The sequence below is a fragment of the Myripristis murdjan genome, chromosome 6, assembly GCF_902150065.1.
Source record: "Myripristis murdjan chromosome 6, fMyrMur1.1, whole genome shotgun sequence".
NCBI classification, from domain to species: domain Eukaryota; kingdom Metazoa; phylum Chordata; class Actinopteri; order Holocentriformes; family Holocentridae; genus Myripristis; species Myripristis murdjan.
Window position 1 is genome coordinate 4,102,492 of NC_043985.1, and position 20,290 is coordinate 4,122,781.

Sequence of the window (20,290 nt, forward strand, 5' to 3'; positions counted from 1 at the left end):
TCTTTTTCTTGTTGTTTTGGAGATGCCCTAGGAAGCGTTACTATAATCTGCAATATTGATAATGTGTGATTATTTTGCATATTAAAAAAAGACAAAATGTGACAAGAGTCCTGCTTTAAAACTTCAAAGTGCTTTGCAGTCAGTTGCATTTGTAAGGCACATGCTAGAAAGCTGAGTTATTTGCACAGGGAGTGATGTTTAGTGTATTAGATTGTAGCATGTGCAATTTGAAGCTGCAGTAGTATAACAGTGCACTTAACAAAATAAATGAATAAATAGATAAATAAATAAAATCACACATCTTGAACTTGATTTATTACCTTTGCAAATGTTATAATGGAAGCTTCAGTTTACCTACCATATTTTTTTTATGGTGACACCTTTATTCAGCTCCTTTGTTATGATCTGTATATTGCACTGCACGTTAATTTCCCCCTTTGAATAATTCAACTCTTGATCTGAAATAAAAAATTCTTGCTTGTGCACTTACAAGAGAGATCCTCAATTCCTGTCGTTCTGCTGTCTAATAAAACATAAACCAGATGGATCTGAGGGAAGCACTGTCTGAGATACTCAAGCATCATTTTTGCCATTTCTTGAACTATTTGTCTTCTGGTTGTCTTGTTTCATTTGATGTTGAAGGCTAAGTGGTGTCCTCAAGAAAAGGAGCAGCTGACCCAGAGATTCGAACCAGCAACCCTCTTCACAGCAGCTTGCTTCTTTAGTTTTTTAGGCCACTACTGCCTTTGAATTAAAATCAGTACATTTCAATAACAGGATTACACACATCTTCATCACCAGGACAGGTAAAAACGCCAAAGTCCTGAAATGGTTTTATTGCCCAAAGTGTGGATTCCATTAGATGAGAACAGTCAGAACTGGTTAAACCTACTTTTTGCATCCTGTAGCAAAGCATCGCAGAACACGAGGGAAGGAAATCAAAGTCAAACTGGTACGGATTATTTAAACTGTGAATATAAATTGTTTCATTCCAAAATGCTTAACATCCATTTTTGGGAAAATAGCTCCCTGGTCGTCCTTACTATATATATCTATATCTATCTATATATATAGATAGATATAGATATATAGATAGAAATATATAGATATATAGATAGAATTATATATAGATATATAGATAGAATTATATATATATATATATATATATATATATATATATATATATATATATATATATATATATATATATATATAATTAGTGCAGTTATCGCTGATAACTGCACTAATTCTATTTTCATGACATCACTCATTGTGTCAGAAGTGGCACATTATTCAAATGATGAATATCTCACTTTGGAATGAAACTCTCCATTTCTTCCCAACAAAATGAAAATATCCACAGCAAAGTGGTAAAATTAGATTTAAAAGACATTGCTTTTGTTGGTTTGAGTAAATCATGTGACCTGGTTCAGCTCATAAGCATGATAATATAAAAACAAAATGAATCAACATTTTCATTACACATCTGGGGAAACTCCTTTCAATGGGACACATTAACATAATACTTTATTCCATTGCACATGGAATGATCAATTTAACATTAATTGTTTAATACTGAGTGGAGGTTATGTTAAAAGAGGCTATTATATTGAACTTTTCTGATACACTGGGCAAGCAGCCTGACAAGTGGTTGATGTTCGTCACATTTAAGTTAGAGCGGGCCTTATAGTGACAAAATATCAAGACAATATACGTTGTCAGCAACTATAAAAACAATATTGGACAAAATGTGTAACCTGGGTGCTTGGGAGTTTTTCCAGTGTCCATCACTTCACATGATAATTAATTCTGCACAATTCAGATATAGTGAAGGGAAATGGAACACATCTTATTGATTACAATACAACGCCTTTTGCCCGTTCTTAGAAAACATTAGCAAGAGAGAAGGAATGACCATTTCAATGAAAGACAATATGGTACAAGAAATTACAAAAATAAGATTTTGAATAATCTTAAATCCTTTTTACATTCTATTCATCTCTCTTCTGGGGCGGGCAGGATCACGTGGCATTACACTGCCAATGTCATCCTACAGAGGACACAGAGTCAGTCTCTGGTTCAATTTATTGTTCACTATGATATGAAGGCAACTTTGCAGCTGTTGTGAGAGGTTTCTCTTAAGTGTCCGTGACCATTGGAGAAGGCTTCCTGTTGGTGTGTTGGTCTTGCGGGGCGCGGCGACTCTTGCGATCCCGGCTCGGCCGCGTCTGTGGTGAAGCCCAGGATGTCACTTATTGAATGAGGCAAATCCTGGGAGGATGGGCAACAAAACATTGCATCATTATATAATTCATGACAAGCAGGATTATATTCCAAAAACAAACCCTTCAGAGCTTGCATGCTGACAAAAACAGTAGAAAGAGGCCAAAAAACAGAATAATCAACATTTCTTTACACTGGGTGAAAAAGGGCCAAATGGTGCACTGAAAACATTTTTGGACAATCTAACATCATCAGTTGTTTGTCACTTTGGCATATTATATACATGTCCTATTTTGCATTATTTGCATGAGTTACACTAAAACGGTCCAGCGTCTTGAACGTACCTTACAGCTCTTGATCTGCAGACAGATGGCTTCTGCTTTGTGAAGGATTTCTTCAATGTCCAGTTTCATTGAAAGTTCATTTATGTGCTGTTAGAAAAAAAAAAAAAAAAAAAAAAAAAAGACCAACGATGTTATTTTAGTTGTTGTGACTCAAACTACAGAGGACATACCACAAATTAACATCTACAGTTAGGTCCATAAGTATTTGGACAATGACAAAATATTCATAATTTTGTCCTTATACATCACCACAGTGGATTTGAAATGGAGTAATCAAGACATGACTGAAGTGCAGACTTTCAGCTTTAATTTAAGGGGTTGAACAAAAATATGCCATTAACCGTTTAGGAATTACAGCCAGTTTTATACATTGTCACCCCTATTTTCCCTTATACTACATCAAGAATATATATGTTCAGTCAGATACTGTTTAATAATGCAAATCAATATGCTTTATCCTGTTTCTGTAGAGCTGCAGTCAGTGTGCAGCTGCTGCCTCAAGGTGGCACTAAGTGAGCGTGTGACGTGATGTGATAAACCAACAGGATGGCATCAGCAATTTGTTATGGAGGTTGATGGCCAATAATGGCATGAGAAATAAACCCAGCAAATGCAAATCTAAATATAAAAATCAGCGAAGGATGTATGGATTTATCTTTATCAAGCTACTTTCATGGCAAGGATGGATGTAACGCAACTGGCTGATGTAACGCTCTGCTGGCTGGATGGTGCACATGAACCGTCTACTCACAAGTTTAGCAAGTCGCCCTTGAGCTCAGTTTTTTTACATAAAAGTGGGTGCTGACTAAATTCTTTTCCAACTACCTTTTCAAATTAACAGTTATGTCTGGCAAGTAAAACTGACAGAGTCTTCAGACGACAAAAACATTTGTCATTTTCATGTGGATCTGATCTGGAATCAGCAACAGGAAACTTCACCCAGGAGCTTTAAGCATATTTTTATTCACTCATGGGGATTCAGAATGAACTGGGTAATGCTGTGTCTAGCAATATGCAAATGATAATTAACTTCAGCAATTTTACAGCAATGATATTCTAACTCTATTTCATATCAGTGTTAATAGCCCTACTACAATGCCAGAAAAAAAAAAAAACTTAAAAAAAAAAAAAAAAAAGTAGTGACGCACCAATCGATCGACAGTCTTCCAAATCCTGCCAGAGTGCTGTTGGCAACAGAACAATGTGGAAATAATATACAGATAATGAGGTAAAAGATGTCTTTAGCTTAAATAGTTTGGGAGAGGGCTACGATCTAACTACAATGGCTCTCTCGCTCTGTTTGGTTTTTGTGCAAACTTTTGTCTGGCATGGGGGTGAGGAATGACTCATTTCCCCACTGCTCTTCCTTTCCTTTGCAGTTTTTATTCCTTTTCATTCTTCAGAACTGAACCCTATGTGATCCACTGGGGAATCCTAATGACTGCAAATTAACACAGAATGCCCAGTTTACCTTGAGGATTTCATTAAAGCCGTAGTTCTCCTCCATGATTTTATGTTTCTCTGAGTCGAGGATGGCACAGCACACCAGGAGATGGAAGTTCTGGCAGGGCAGGCCTGTCCACATCACCTGAGAAAAACACACATGGCTGATACAGATCACGCTGAACGGCATATTATCTGTGTCAAATATGGATTCAAAACAAGGAGATAAGTTCTAGGCTTTACACGATCAGGATTTTTGGGGCCGATCACCGATCAGTGAGTTTAAACAAACCGATCACCGATCTGATGAAATGAGGGAGCAATATGTCTATTTAACCTAAATAACTTGTTTACTGTATATACTTATGTACCATTTACTGAGCTTGAGTTTCATCTGTCTCAGACACTTTGAAGAAGTCCCACACCACCGACATGTTTGTTTGAATCCGACAGCGAATGATTCAAGATTCAAAAAACTTTATTGTCCATCACATAGTGACAGGGCTCAAAACTAACATGGCGGTGGTGTGGAACTTCTTCGGAGTAAATGAGACAGATAAAACAATGCAACGGGAGCATCTGCAAAAAGTTTCAACACTACAATGACGTCATTGATCGGATCGGCGAATTAAGATGTTACAGCTGATCACACAAATTGCAGAAAATGCAAAATATTGGCCGACCCGATATAGCTGATCAGATCAGCGGAAAGCCTAATAAGTTCCATGAAGCAGTTTGTTTTGTGTAAAAAAAGTGAGGGCCCCATGCACTGCTGTGGACTAAGGTATGCTAAAACACAGTGTAAGAGTATGGTTTGTTATCTACTTAGCAGTTTATTTCATATTTAAGTACAGAACTTTTCAGTGGGTATACATGTTGATGAAGTTAAGGTGCAACACCCCTGATGACTTCCTTTACTGTGACTGAGGAAACGATAATGCCTCAGTTACACTTTTTCCACTGCATTAGTGCACCATGCTGTGACAGCACAGTATGATTTTATTACATAATGTTCACTCTTCAGTGCAGCTAGGGTACATTAAACGTGTGCTGATACAGCATCCTTATGCATCTGCTACCACCTTTTAAAGGGTGCTGGCAGTATATTTAAGTGATCCACAGGTGACAGTCACTGACAAAGTGGAAAGTCAGAAAATGTTGAGGGAAGTAATGCATAAACCATGTCAACGGTGGCAAAACACTGCAACAAAGGGAAAGGGAACAAATTCAAGCACTGATGACACTATTGAACAATGACAAATTGCACAATATGGTTGCTTCTAAGCACCCAAAGGAAAAATGTTTTCAAAATTAAGATATGGGTTATGTCAGAGCACTGATTGCTCATTCAGATGTGAAATAACAGGAGAAGGTGGTGGTCTCGCAACAGTTCACTGAACTGTCAGGGTATTAAGGAACAAAAGTCTACATAATCCATGAAAAATATGATATGTCATAACAGCAAACAGTTGTCCTGGTACAGGATTGCACAGGGGAATCACAGCTAGTGTCACTGCAGGACATAGTCTGCTGGCTAGACTACATATTTACTGTAACCATGTTGTACACTTGGGGATCTTCAGGATTGTGTAGCTAGTTACAAGGAATATTTCTGTTGGTGTAATGGTTCATCTTCTACAGTTAATGCCACTCATAGTGTTACTTGTTGTGAGGGTGCTTGGGCAGGAGCTGCAGTGGTGGGAGCGCAAGTGGACGACACATCAGTCCTCGCAGCGGTTAGCTGGTAGTTGATTCAGGAACGGGCTCATAAATTTGAAGTATTTCCCTCTTTGGCTGTAACTTCTCTGATACAAATTTTGCTCACAGCTTCATCCACATTTGCAGGCTCCCTCTGTCGTTACAGGTAGCTACAAACCTGAAATACTGCCAGATCACAGCCAAATTTTTTTTTTTTTTTTAAATTTGTCTTAGTGGTGATGTCATTACAGGTAGCTACAAACCTGAAATACTGCCAGATCACAGCCAATTTTTTTTTTTTTTAAATTTGTCTGAGTGGTGATGTCACAGAAAGAAATGATACCATTGCTATTTTTAATTACCCTGTGATAACTGTGTTACTGCCTGACCTTACAACACAGCACAGTAAAAAGAAAAAAAAATGCAGCTGAATCATATCCATATGCACAGTGCAGAGATCCCTTTTGTGTATTAATGTTATAATCAAACATCACATATGTTTATATTAAGACATCTCACCTCCCAGAGTCGTAGAACATCCTGGAAGCTGAGCTCCCTCTTGAATCGGATCAGCAACCAGCGGAAACAGAAATACAAGTAACCTGAATCCTGGGACTCTGGAAGGCACAGACAAAATGTTGTTGGTGTCTGAAGACGTTTTGTATTTGACTTGTTGCAAAAAAGACACTTTGTGCATATTTTTCTGTGGACCGTAAATATACCCAAAGCTTAGATGACCACACATTTCGCAGACCCTTAGCTTCATGGTTTTTCATACCGAGGTAGTTCCAGAAGGCTAAGTCCAACAGCCTGAGCAGAGTACTGAGCTGAATCAGCTGAGTCTTCATGCCCTGCATCTGCTCCTCGAAATTCTGGTGCTGTGAAACACACACACACATACACACACACACACACACACACACACACACACACACACACACACACACACACACACGGAGATTATTCAAAGTGAACACACACTACCCTTGTGATACATGAGGGCCTCCTTTTCTACCTTGCATTAACATGTCTACATACATTATATTTAATACAGTGCACATTCGTTATGTGCCAAATGCACAACACCTTGTCTCTCTCTCCAGCCACCAGTACTGTGACAATCTGATCCAAGATCTAAACTGTCTGCTGCCAGATTCTTCTGTACTCACTTCCTGATTAGATTTACCTGTCAAAGTGTATTTCCGTTTACATAGTGTCTATAGACTGAGGACAGACTGCACTGACAAGTTGTTGCTCCACACCAGGTGGAAAAGGTGTGTGAGCCATTTTTGGAAGCGACATGCTAACTATATGTCTGCAAACCACGATGCCTACTAAATCCCCAAAACTGAAAACATTTTCAGAATTTTCACAGCCAAATACAATTAAAATATAACTGGATGGCGATTGGCTCATGTGGCTGGCACAACCAAAATTTGCCAATATTTTCCAGCCCTGCATTGCAATGGCCAGTTTTTGCCAGTTACATGTAACAAAGTGAGCTCCAGAGTCAGAAACACCCTAAAATACTTCCTGGCTACAAGAAGTTCCTGGGTGATTAATACAACTGTACCTCAGCCACCACTGCCTATCAGAGCTGCCCAGCAAGCTGCCTTTACACTGGACTAGACCAGCTGAGACGAAACAAAGCAGGGATTTACTCACCATTTGGTCCATGAAGGAGACAAAACACCAGAAAGCATCCACCTCATTCTCCATCACGTACAGGATAGGGGAGAGGAGGTCGCTCATTCCCTGAACATACCCTGGACAGGACAGGAGAAAACATTCTTGGTTAGTAAATGATCTATTTTGTCAAATTAGTTGAAAACAAACAAACAAACAAAAAAAAAAACATATCAACCACTCTGACAAAATGAACAGCAAGAAACAGACACAAGTTTGGATGCTTTTTTAAAGGGTAGTAGGTAATGTAATATGACCTCAAGATATTGATTTTTCTCCCACAGTGTTAAGAGTTGGAACAGAAATCCAGAATTTAACTACAAGGACAAAATCTCACAATTAAATGTATCATAGTTATTTTCATTATGCATATAGAGAGTTGATTTCAATACTGCACGGGCAAATGAAAGGACTTGAGCATCACTGGTGAAGGATGTGATGTCTCACCCAAGTCGAAGTCGTACATGCAGTACGTCATCAGGATGTCGTGGAGCAGGACCAGGCCAGGGTTGTCGATGCCTTCGTAGAACCTGTTAGTTCTGTCTGTTCGGTTCACGTCTTTCTCTGAAAAGACCAACAGAGCAAACTGTGTGTTCACTGGGAGGGTCTTTGGTTCAAACTCCTAGATATATCTGATTGACAAACACTCTCCACACCTTCAAAGTTCCAATTCATTTGACCTTGAACAAAGCTGCGCCAGTTTGGATCGGTCAAAGTGTAGTACTGGCAAGCTCTAAGGTATGAAAGTGGCCCAGTTCAGACCTGGTGTTTTGTATCCAAAAGATAAATCTGGGCAACCCCCCCCTTTTTTTTTTTTTTTTGCAGTCACACCTGTACGCCAAATATGAGGGACGAAAAATGACAAAACAATAAATAAATGAATAAATAAATAAATACGCATATAAATATATAAATGCATAAATAATTAAATTAATAAATATTTCTACATTTATTTATTTATTTATTTCTGTTTTTATTCATACATTTATTTATTTATTTGTGTATTTATACATTTATGCATGTATTTATTTATTTATTTTTACATTTATTTATTTATTTATTTATTCATTTCTACATTTATTTATTCATTTATTTATTTATATATTTATTTTTACATTTATTTATTTATACTTTTATTTCTACATTTATTCATTTATTTATTCCTTCTTTTATTTCTACATTTATTTATTTATTTCTACATTTATTTATTTATTCCTACATTTATTTCTGTATTTCTACATTTCCACATTTATTTATTTCTGTATTTCTGTGTCGTATGTTAATAAGGTGGGCGGTTCTTACATTAGTCTTAAGCACGATTGGTTTGTGGGTGTGATCCTATCCACTGCTACTACCTGGACTGGCAGTAGCAGTGGATAGCAGTGGACTAGCTAGCTACTAGGGCATTAACAACGCCAGACTTTTCCATGTCGTCGACGTTATGTCGACCCGTCAACACCGGGAGATTTTTGGGGGGCTAGCGGGGCTCTAACCGGAGGGAGGGAGGGGTTGTAGTGGAGCACCGACCGGGCGACCGGGGGGGTGAGGAGGCTGTAGTGGAGCGCCGACCGTGGGTGTGTGGGTGTTTCTTCGACTTTCGACGGGTCGATGTTTACATTAATGCCCTACTAGCTACTGTGTAAAACGCAATGGAAAGCGTTTTGAGAGCCATCGTCAGTGATTTAAGGTCACTGGCGAATGATGTGGTAAATCATGCACCCACCGACTACTTCCAGTAGTCCGACTACACACACGGTCGGCGCTCCACTACAGCCTCCTCACCCGCCCGGTCGGTGCTCCACTACAACCCCTCCCTCCCTCCGGTTAGAGCCCCGCTAGCCCCCCAAAAATCTCCCGGTGTTGACGGGTCGACGTAACGTCGACGACGTGGAAAAGTCTGGCGTTGTTAATGCCCTAGCAGCTAGCTAGTCCACTGCTATCCACTGCTACTGCCAGTCCAGGCAGCAGCAGTGGATAGGATCACACCCACAAACCAATCGTGCTTAAGACTAATGTAAGAACCGCCCACCTTATTAACATACGACACAGAAATACAGAAATAAATAAATGTGGAAATGTAGAAATACAGAAATAAATGTAGGAATAAATAAATAAATGTAGAAATAAATAAATAAATGTAGAAATAAATAAATAAATGTAGAAATAAAAGAAGGAATAAATAAATGAATAAATGTAGAAATAAATAAAAGTATAAATAAATAAATGTAAAAATAAATATATAAATAAATAAATGAATAAATAAATGTAGAAATGAATAAATAAATAAATAAATAAATGTAAAAATAAATAAATAAATACATGCATAAATGTATAAATACACAAATAAATAAATAAATGCATAAATAAAAACAGAAATAAATAAATAAATAAATGTAGAAATATTTATTAATTTAATTATTTATGCATTTATATATTTATATGCGTATTTATTTATTTATTCATTTATTTATTGTTTTGTCATTTTTCGTCCCTCATAGCCAAAGATCCGGCATGGCGCCGGAATGCTCTCAGCCCTGGATATATCATATCTACATTTAGTTAAGCTAGATTGTAGTCCACACCTGGCATTAAATATGTGTCTCGTGTTTAGATACCGCATCCCCACTCAATATGCAAATACTTACTACATCACTTATGTTCAATTCCATTCCTGTGTACATGCTCAAAATCAAAACAATACAGAAGGCTTCCACCATAGACCACATACTCTTACTTTATTTACAGGGAGTTTTTAAATTGAGATATTTTGGATTTCATGGAACTTAATAAGTACAACCGATCACAGAGATGACGCGGTGAGTTGGTGGTCCTTCACTGGGAATGAAAACATGCGTTCACACTAACAAAAATATATGTATCCCAGGCCACATCCGACTGCGGCTTGAGTGATCAGATCTCAATGTTTTGTGTGCATTCAGACCTGTGTTTAGTGCTGTCTACTTATGATCAGTTCACCCATGACGGATGTGACAGGTGTGACAAGACCCTTATGTGAATGAATGTGAAGCAGGGCAAAGCGGAAAAAGACGTTACATGAATAAAAAAGAAAATAATGATATAAAAATGGCATTTTCTTCTATACAAGGTCTGATGCAACTGCTGTCTAAGAACCTGGTCTAATATAATCATTTAAGTACATGCATTAACATCACTGTGACAGCTCCTTGTTCAGTTTCTCTTCAGTGTATCACAAGTAAAAAGCCTGAAGTCAGCTCTGATAGTCATCAACAAGAAATTCACATGTGAGTTTATCTCAGCTTGGTTCAAGTTGGCAGTGAGCCACTTAAAATAAGTGAATTAATATCTATTTCTTCTGATTTGAAAGAGTTAAATGTTGCATGTAGCGTGTATAGTGTGAACAGTATCTCATTTCCAGAGAAATGAGAAGTGCGGGTATTCTAGGTGCTTTCCAGAGGTGTTGCGTTTAATTTGCTTATGTGAAAAGATCACATGACGACCTACTGAGGTTGTATTCAACAGTGAGAAAATCCAAATTTTCTGACGGCCTTAGTTCATTAAGTGGGAGATTAAAGTGGGTGTCAGTAGCATTAACAGTGGTGGAAACCATCGACACACGCAGTTCACACACTTGTGCTTCTCTCTCACACATTGCTCGCACCTACATAATGTCCTCTACTGAATGACAAGCACGTCCAAGTTTATGGTATTTATGACCAAAACTCCTTGAAGCAGGAACTACTGAGGAGCACCTGTAGGCAGAATCTGTCCTACCATCTGCTTAATTGCATTCACCTGGCATCCCAGGAGTAAATCTGTCATTTTCTGTACTGGAATAGAGAAGAACTGGCGTTTCATCTGGCTACTACTGCAACATAGCTCTGATAAGACTTGGCTTCAAACACATTCCTGACACATTCCTTCATGGCTGCTTGATTTCAAACAGCACACTAGCTGTGAATGACTCATGTTTACTCTGAATTACATCTGAATTCAGCCTTACCTATCAGACTCCTGTAGTCTCTTAACCTGGAGTTTCTCCTCTCCTGCTCCTCGCTCACTGACTTCCACTGCAGCTTCATCCTGAAGTATTCGTCACTTTGAATCAAAAAGAAGACAACGGTTTAGACTGAAATGCACGACAAAACTAGCTTAGGATATTCAACATCACACATCTGTAACAAGGTTCCCGCACATTTCCTATTTCAAATTTATGTCCAGACCTTAATATCTAGGCTGTATTTGAAAATTTAGGGTATTGAGATGCTGATATTGGGCAGGTGATATAATGCAACAAGGTGATCACCTTGCAGCTAAAGATTATTTTTTCACAACAACAAATACAACCAAAAAGTATATTACTGCACACAGGTGAAAAGACAGTAGGTATACGACTAAATTAAACGTGTGCCAGGACAGTGAAAATATTCCCCTATACTTCCAGTCAATAAACAAAATAAATTTCCAAACATCATGCAAATCATCAACATAATTCATCTAGATTTACACTGGCAAAGGTAAGCTTTTTTCTATCAAAGAAACACAACCACAGATATGAACCAGAGTCTGCAGAGCCGTACGTTTTAGCTCGCTGTAAGGCCTTCCTCTCCTCCAGGGTGCTGTCCCAGGGGAAATATCCCAGCAGAAACTTCCATGCCTCTTTCCTCACCGCATGGCAGAGTCCCTGCAGATTCACAACAGTTAGGACACATGAGACCCTGATGATCCAGAGAAAGAAGAAGCTGTGCCATGAAATAGAAAAAAAAAAAAAAAAAAAAAATCAAAACACTGGATAGCCATCATGACGTTAGAGCTCATTCAGTTTATTCTGTTCACAGGTGGGACTTTTTTCCCACAAAATTCATAAAGTGGAAAACGTTTGTCCTGATAAAGTCCATTTATCAAAGCTGTGGCAGAATATCAACAGCTCTCATTTTCAGCCAAGGATGAGAGGTCCTGTCCTGTACTAAAAACCTAGTTAGCTGGCAAAGAAATTAATCTGGCTGATGAAGTCTGAGAATTTCCAGCACCCTGTGCCCTGCAGACAACACAGGCAGTTTCCTGGCCTGACTTCAATTCTAATCCAATTTGAACTGCATGAATTGAAAGTGATTTGACCATTGTGGCAATTAGTAAAAAATATTAATAATATTCAACGTGCCCCTTTGAAGATGACTTGCTTGAGATGAGCGATATTCAGCATCCTTCCCTCTGGATCCAGATGCTTGGCCCAGTCCTCCGCAGACAGTGGCCCCCTCCTCTGGACCTCTGGCCTAGTTCCCAGGTCAATCTGACGGTGGCAAAGAAAAAAGACGAGCACAGTAAATTAGCAAATGTGATTTTTAACTTTAACAAAGACGTTTCTGATTATTTGCTTCACAAAGAACACTGGATGAGTACAAACACCAAAGTGAAAAGAACATACTGTCTCCCACAAATCATGTGGGACAGTTGCCCATTCAACTAATCAGTGAAAAGATCACCTCTCCCAGTTGGACTGAGTCACTATGAGGTTCCTACTAAAATAACTGCAGAGTGGTTGGCCCAAAGTCAGCTTCCAGGGTTTTTGCGGTCCCTGAGTTGACTGGACCACAACAAATAGCTAGAACTGGACTATAGGCCAGAACCAGTCCAGGGTGAAAGGCAGAGCGTAAAGGCAGACACGCCTGATGAGCGCTGTGCTCTAGTTATTGGAAGTAATCAGAAGTATAACAATTTCTGGGGCACCCTGGTGCCTCACCAGATAAGAGTGCATGCCATGTACCAAGGCTGAGTCCTGATTGCAGCGTACTGGGTTCAAATCTGACCTCAGGCCCTTTGCTGCATGTCATCCCCTTTCCCATCTCTCTCTACTGTGACTGTCAACCAAAGCAGAAATGCCAAAATAAATATATATAAATAAAAAAAGGTATAACTATTTCTAATAGCAGGTGGACATGTCCTCCCACTCTCACCCCTACACTTTGCATGGGGGAGGCACGAGATGGGGGTCAAAGTGAGACCGCTTTGCTCAAAGAGCAACTAAGAAAGCTCTTTCATTGGCAGTACTGAATCTCTCAGGTTGATGGTCTTCATGTACTTCTTTAATATTTTATTAGCCTACTGGCCTAGGTGGCTGCATATTTCTTTAGACTTCTTTAGAATAAGTAAGTAAATAAATAATAAATAAATAGAAATAATGGGGCAAAATGGTTTTATATTTTGGGTTATGATGGGATAAAAGAGCTGTCCTGAACTCCTGAGTCATTTCTATGTTGTACTCTTTTGAGAATAGAGTGGTATTCATCATTTACCACAGTTACCGCATCATACCAAGATGGGGTGCACTTCCCTTTGAAACTGCATTATCTGCCATTAACCAAGAAAGACCTCAAGAAGAAAGGCAAAATATTTCTGCACACACAGGAATAAACTCCACATCTCTATGTTGTCACTTTCAACTGTCCATGTTTCTGTCTTCTGGCCTAGTTTCAGTCTAAGTATAAATACAGAAATCTCTATTGCCAGAGTAAAACTTTGATTTTCAAAATAAAAAAATATTTCCTGCCCTGGGTGCCTCCATCTTTACATGCGGAAAATGGATAGAAAATACTCCTCTTTGCCTAAAAGAAGACATGGATGCAGACCACCTTCCAAAGCACTTTCCTTTCATTTGCTTCTGGCTTTCATGCAAAAAGGTGTGTGCAGCTTGAAAAAGTATGAACACACTGCCATGCACTCACCCTGGTGATGACCTCAAATCCAGGTTCTTCCTGCTGGTTGATCTCGAGTCCCGGGATGATCTCCCCCAGTAGGTCAGCCACTTCCTCTGGGGGGCGCTGGTGTTGCTCCTCTGACCCCCGGATAGCATCGAATATGTAATTGGTGACCTTAGAGAAGCTGCCCAGGGTTGTGACATATGGGTCCTTCTTTAATTTCTGTGAGAGATGAACAATGACTTATTGAAATCCAGTCCTTGAAATCAAACTCTGTGTGTAGCTAAATGTGATAATTTCAGCTCCTTACATGAACAAGGCCAAAGTTGTTGTCATCTAATAGGTTCTCAAAGGACTGGGAAAGAGCCCTGTTGGGGGTGCTGACCAAAAAACAAGTGTCATCATCGGGGGCCCTTCAAACAGAAAATGGACAAAACAGATATGAGAGCATTTACGGGTCAATACCAGCAACTATCCTTCAAATTAAATGGAAGGAAATTCATCTTGGTTGCACTGTTAAAAGCCATTTTGCAAGTAAAATAAACATCAATCTGAAAACAATGTCGTCTCTCTAAATAAAAAAGTCCTTGCTCTATGATTCTGACTCCAAAACCTGATATTTACTGTTGATGGTTAAAATAATAGTTCTTTCATATTAAACTAGCTGTGCGGGAAATCCCTTTGGTCGGTTATCTGTGGGAACAGCAAAAAAACCTCAGACTACAAAAGAGAGGCAGGATACATTGCCAATAGCTGCTTGAGTGCTGATGTGGTTTAGGATGGATTTTGCCTTTTACTACATCAATTTATGCCTTTTTGGAAACTGCAAACACCCCCATTCAACAGCTCCAGTCTTCCATTTCACTCAGCTGTGTGGAGTTTAATAACTTGTAAAACCAGACAACCCAGCCTAACAGGAGACAGAACCGCAGCAGGACGTCACAAGCTGTTGGTTGCTGTGCCACTGAAAATACCCAGCACTTAATGCAGACAATTTCATTATGAAAGGCTTTGATAAGAACTCTAATAACAGCTATCTGCGCTGAGATACAGAAACACATAGCCTGTGTTCACCAGAAAATAATCTAACGTGATATTTGGTTCAGAAGTAACAGAGAACATCGCCTACACGGTCAGAGACCTGGACAGATGAGTAGAATCCTGCTGCTTTTGACTGCATGGAAATCGCTTGAATTAGCATGACATTAGAAAAGCTTTCACGGGGGAAACAAAAAGCTGAATTGAGCTAAAAACACATCTGAGTGGAATACATTCCAATTAAAGAAAATGTACAGCTTCATAAGACTAGACGGAATTGTTGATTTATGCTTCCCATGGGCCAAAAATATTGACACTTGCTTGTTTTTTCTTTGTGCATAAGGTTCAATGCTGTGCTTCAGTTAAGTGAATAGAGTTTGAAGTTCCCTCTGCTGGACAAAAATTATAAATGCAGGCAGCAGCATGCATTGTTTCATACACCTGATTTACAAAGCACGCACGCCTGCCAACACACATACACGCCGAACTTCAAGTGTTTCCATACCATCTCTGCTGCATGTTGTAGCATGCAATATGTAAAAAATACTGAAATATTAGAACATGTTGACTTTTGTGGTTAATATAACCCTTACACATGCTGTACATTATCCTTGTTAATAGTACAAAATGGTTTATCACATCTACTATTTTCCAGCTGGTGTTTCTGTCATTTCCAAACATCTTTCAGTGCAGCAGTGAAAGAGAAAATGTGGCTCCTAAATTGAGACTCTGCATACTGAAATGCATAGTAGCGGTGTACGAGAGAAGACAGACTACTTGGTGGGCACTACTCACTCGCTGAGTAGGGAGTATCTCCTGAGGCTGTCCAGGAACTCAGTGCTGCCGCCCTGGTGGAAGTGGAGGGCTGGCAGAGAAGTGGAGGACTCTTTCAGCTTGAAGACCAGATAGGACCAGCCTTCTTCCTTTATGGTGATGGACCTGAGGTCACTGATGCTGAAGCTGAACGCCCACCTGCTCCTCTCATGACTGTGGTTCAGGGTGCCTGAGAAAAGAGGGTGAAAGATCCCAAACAAAACCACAAAGCCATTTAGCATCCTAGTGTGTTTATGTGGGACTTCCATTAGCTGATCCATGCCAGTTGTTGGATGATAAATTGGGTAGTTGCCTGCGAAAAAACATTATTGGCCAAAATGTCCACCAGAAAATATGAAAAATAGATAAATCAATAGCCCAAATTATAATAAATTATTTTTTGTGGTAAAAAGGGCGAACATTATAACATTATTTTAAACATCTTGTGCAGCACATTATGAGAGTTCTGAAACCAAACGACTGCTCTGTGGGTCCCAAAATCCAATCTGCTAGATTTTCGACACTTACTCCACACCACACCTTCACTACAGTAGCAAGCCAATGCTGCATTCAAATGCTGTTGGACATCTATTCTAAATTCAAGCAAGGTGTGTCTGAATAACACCATTAAGTTGTAAATACAGATTGCAAAGTCAAATCTTACACAATACTGACCCAAGATGCCAAATTATGACATTACTAATCTTTAACTTTTACATGCCGCAACCTTTATCCAATAAACTTATCAAAATTTCAATTACAAAAACCGATCCAATTTACTATGGCCTTGAGGCCTAAAGCCCATTGGCCCATTTAGTTATCTTTGACTAATAAGTACTTGAATCGTGACAACTTAAATTTACGAGAGCAGTGATCATCCATGTTTTCTGTTTTTTTTTTTTTTTTAAATCATTAGCAATGCTGGAGAGAAGTGCAGCCTCTTACATTAAACAGCTGAATGACCTCAGAGTTCACTGCAGCCTGATGCAAGACTAACATACCATTTTTGTCAATTTCTGTTTCAGTTTGTGTTCTTTGATCATCCCTTCATGATAAACAGCACTGTGGGTAGTTTTTATACAATTCTTCAAAAATTCTTTGAGTCTTCTGGAGGCGTTATGGGACTCACACGTCTGCTGGGAGGTGCCTGCAATGACGTGACTGTTCATAACCACTATGTTGTCCTTTAACATCCAATTCAAAATTCAAATACAGAAGCACTCACTGCACACAGAACCATGGTTTACACCAGATGCCGAGTATTGGAAAATATGGTCACATTACATGAGTGCTATTATACAAGCAATTCAATTTAGGAACTGAGACAGAAACAAAATGAATTAGTGCTAACAGTGCAGGGGTGAAAAACAAACTCTTTCCTTCATCAAACACAGCAGCTGGTGCATCCTGAAATGCACCAGCTACTTTGACAATTTAAATTAAACTGGACTTACTGGACTTAATTACCTGTCAAAATGGGTCGTAGAGTAAACCATTTTACTAACCACAGCCAAAGTTTATGCGCATTTTGCTGGCAGCTGGGGGAAATTTCACACCTGGCAGATGTTAAGCAGTGTTTAAATGTGGAGGAGGAAGCTTATGAAAACCCACCCTCTCCGTTTGTACAGGGTTTCCTCTTGAAAGAGACAGCATTGACCATATCCCACTCTGTCTCATAGCTCTGCTGAGTCTCCAGCAGCTGGTGGGACCTCTCGCCCGGACACTGGGCCCACTCCATGACAGAACTGGAGTCCTAATGAAGAAAAGAGATTTTTTTTTTTCTTTTTCACATTATAAAACTTTAACTGTGAAGGGGATCTTAACTGCATTCACCATCTCTACTGAGCTGTATAAAGTTCCAGATGTCTTGACTTAAAAGGGGTGTAATTGCAAGCTTTAAAATCAAGGGATGAAAACTATGACCATTCTGCTAAGGCTGGATTGTGCCCTGAGAATGTGAGAACTTTAGCAGCCAAGCAAACAGGTGACTAACCATTTCCCCTTTTCATTTGCTTTCTCAAAATACATTAGCTCTGTAAAAAAACAAAAACAAAAAAAAAAAACAGTGTAGCTGAACTTTGGAAACCACCAGCACCTGTGGTAAGTAGCTGAAAAGGGTCCATTTCCTTAAAATGCCTTGAAACTAACAATGCACTGTGGTAACTTGTTGTGTAAGAGTCAAACATCATAAGCTAGGAGAACTGTAATGTGAAAAATCTACCAGGTAAACTGAGACGAACCTTGCCAGCACACAGCATGTTTGATGGGTCAACACTGTCTTCCAAAGGTCTATACTCCACAATGATTTCACCATCCTGACAGGGTGAAGAGGAAAATGCAGTCAGCATGCATTTACTATACACCCAGACTACCCATATCTGTTTATTTACCAGCAACAACACAGAAACTCCAAAGCATATTTTAATGAGCTTAGTTTAGCAAATGTATTTATATCAGGAGCCATGTACAAAATACATTCATCTCAAACAAAGAGAAAAGATGTTTGTGTCAAATTTAGCTAATTTCCATCTGTAGTCCCCAGACAGGTGATCAGAAACAGTAAATCAATCACAGGTCAGGGATAGCATCACCGACACATTCTGTGGAAATTTCTACAACCTCCAATATATCCATGAATATCATACGGTAGGAAGGCAGTTACGACCACGTAACTTCAGTATTACCTTATCAACTATCCGAAGGGACCCTGAAAGAAGTAAATCTTGCTCCAGGCCATCATCATCGCTGTTTGAATGGATGAACACTCCTTCGTGTTCATATATAACCTGCAAGGAAAAAGTAGTTTCTCTCACCTAAAAACTGTCAAAGGCAGTACTGTGTATGTACAGCCAGGTCCAAAACTTTGGAAACCAGCCAGGTACCCATGCAACACTTATATCTAGTCAGGAAGCCCTACAATCCATCCATCCATCTATCTAGCCATTATTGTTATCTAGATATGAACGTGCGATATTAATATCCTAAAAGGCAACGATATGGACAATATCAAATTTAGGGTTAGAGTTAACCTAAGGCAATGACTTGGTCAGTTCTGATCGAAAAAATATTTTGTGAAGTGGCTGCATTTTCTACATGCACTTGGAATCATTAAGCTGTTTTTTTTTTTTTTTTTTTTTGAAGAATGCTCAATTTTCACAGCTGCAGGACTTAAAATATTGTCGAAGCATCGTGTTGAAGCAGAGGTTGCAGCAAAATGTTGTTTGGTTGATCTGTTTTGATCAATAAAGTAATGTCTGAGGTAACTAGGGCTGCACGGTATGGACAAAATTTCATGATATCTATGCCAAATCTCTCGACGGCGACAGGATCTATAATATGACTATGAGTTCACATTTATTTGAAACTGTAAGTGTTGCAACAGTGATATCCACATCGTGCAGCCAAACTGAGGGTAGCTGTCCAATGTTGACCGTTGTTGTGTCTAACGTTACTAATGTCAGCTAGCTCCTCAACTAACGAGCTAATTACGATGTTACATCTTGGCATTTCAAGCAGAAACCTGCAAGTCATGATCTACGAGAGGATAGGCTCCACAGACGTCAGCCATACAGCGAGGGTTACGAGCTAAACCCTGACTGGTGTGCTTTCGTGGCATGATCTTGACCGAGGGAGGTGGACTGATGTTGTTGTGTAGCTAACACACCATAGCTAGCTAGTGGCTAATGGCTGCTAACTCGGCTAGTCAGCATTTCTCTGGTAACGTATCGAGCACACAGAAGAGCCAACGCCGGAGATAAACAGTTACTTCATCTTGACAGACGTTGTAATTGGTCGACCGGGAGGTCGTTTGAACAGAAATGCACTTGAGATGGATATTTTTCAGTACCTTGGGAAGAGTATCGGCCGCCATGTCGCCAATTCACTCCGCCGATGACGACTGCGGCTCACGTGCCTGTCAACTTCCAAAACAACACTGACAAGTCAGCTTCCGGAACTCTGGCACTGCGCATGCGCACTACACCTGCTTCTTCTTTTTTTTTTTTTAAAATCGTTTTTTAAGATTAAATTCAGGTCAAGTGCATTAAGTTTACATGTTACATGCAATTTTCATTCGGGAAGATTCTGAAAATATATTTCAGCATAAATATATTTCAGCATAAAAATAATATAAAATAAATTACAATGAACAAGAAATAACAAAATATAGTGAAAAGAAAGAAAGAAAGAAAGAAAGAAAGAAAAAAGAAAGAAATTAAAGTAATAAATAAATAAATAATAAAATAATAATAGTAATAAAATAAATAGTAATAAAATAAATAATACATAAACAAGGAAAAGGATGGTTTAATACCTTTCCATTTGCAAATATGAATTTGACAGATAATCAGTTCTGATTGTAACACCAAAGTA

At 39.0% G+C, this 20,290-nt stretch overlaps 1 protein-coding gene across 1 annotated transcript; it reads right to left on the reverse strand.

Moving 5' to 3' along the window:
* Nucleotides 1-1,510: 1,510 nt before the first annotated feature.
* On the reverse strand, nt 1,511-19,873 carry tbc1d15 (TBC1 domain family, member 15). Its single transcript, XM_030054289.1, has 17 exons — nt 19,767-19,873; nt 18,604-18,705; nt 18,160-18,234; nt 17,531-17,672; nt 15,902-16,109; nt 14,379-14,481; nt 14,096-14,290; nt 12,535-12,663; nt 11,954-12,057; nt 11,377-11,471; nt 7,842-7,958; nt 7,374-7,474; nt 6,487-6,586; nt 6,228-6,325; nt 4,039-4,155; nt 2,568-2,654; nt 1,511-2,271 (listed from the first exon to the last, which is right to left on the reverse strand). The coding sequence occupies exons 1-17, from the start codon at nt 19,788-19,790 to the stop codon at nt 2,095-2,097; spliced, it is 1,974 nt and encodes a 657-aa protein (XP_029910149.1). The 5' UTR covers nt 19,791-19,873; the 3' UTR covers nt 1,511-2,094.
* Nucleotides 19,874-20,290: the final 417 nt, after the last annotated feature.

Excerpts from the sequence above, each read along its gene's own strand:
- tbc1d15 (XM_030054289.1), bottom strand. The coding sequence starts at position 19,790 with ATGGCGGCCGATACTCTTCCCAAG. Across the intron at positions 14,291-14,378 it reads ACAACTTTGGCCTTGTTCAT|AAATTAAAGAAGGACCCATA; the intron begins GTAAGGAGCTGA and ends CATCTCTCACAG. Across the intron at positions 6,326-6,486 it reads AGCCTTCTGGAACTACCTCG|AGTCCCAGGATTCAGGTTAC; the intron begins GTATGAAAAACC and ends TGTGCCTTCCAG.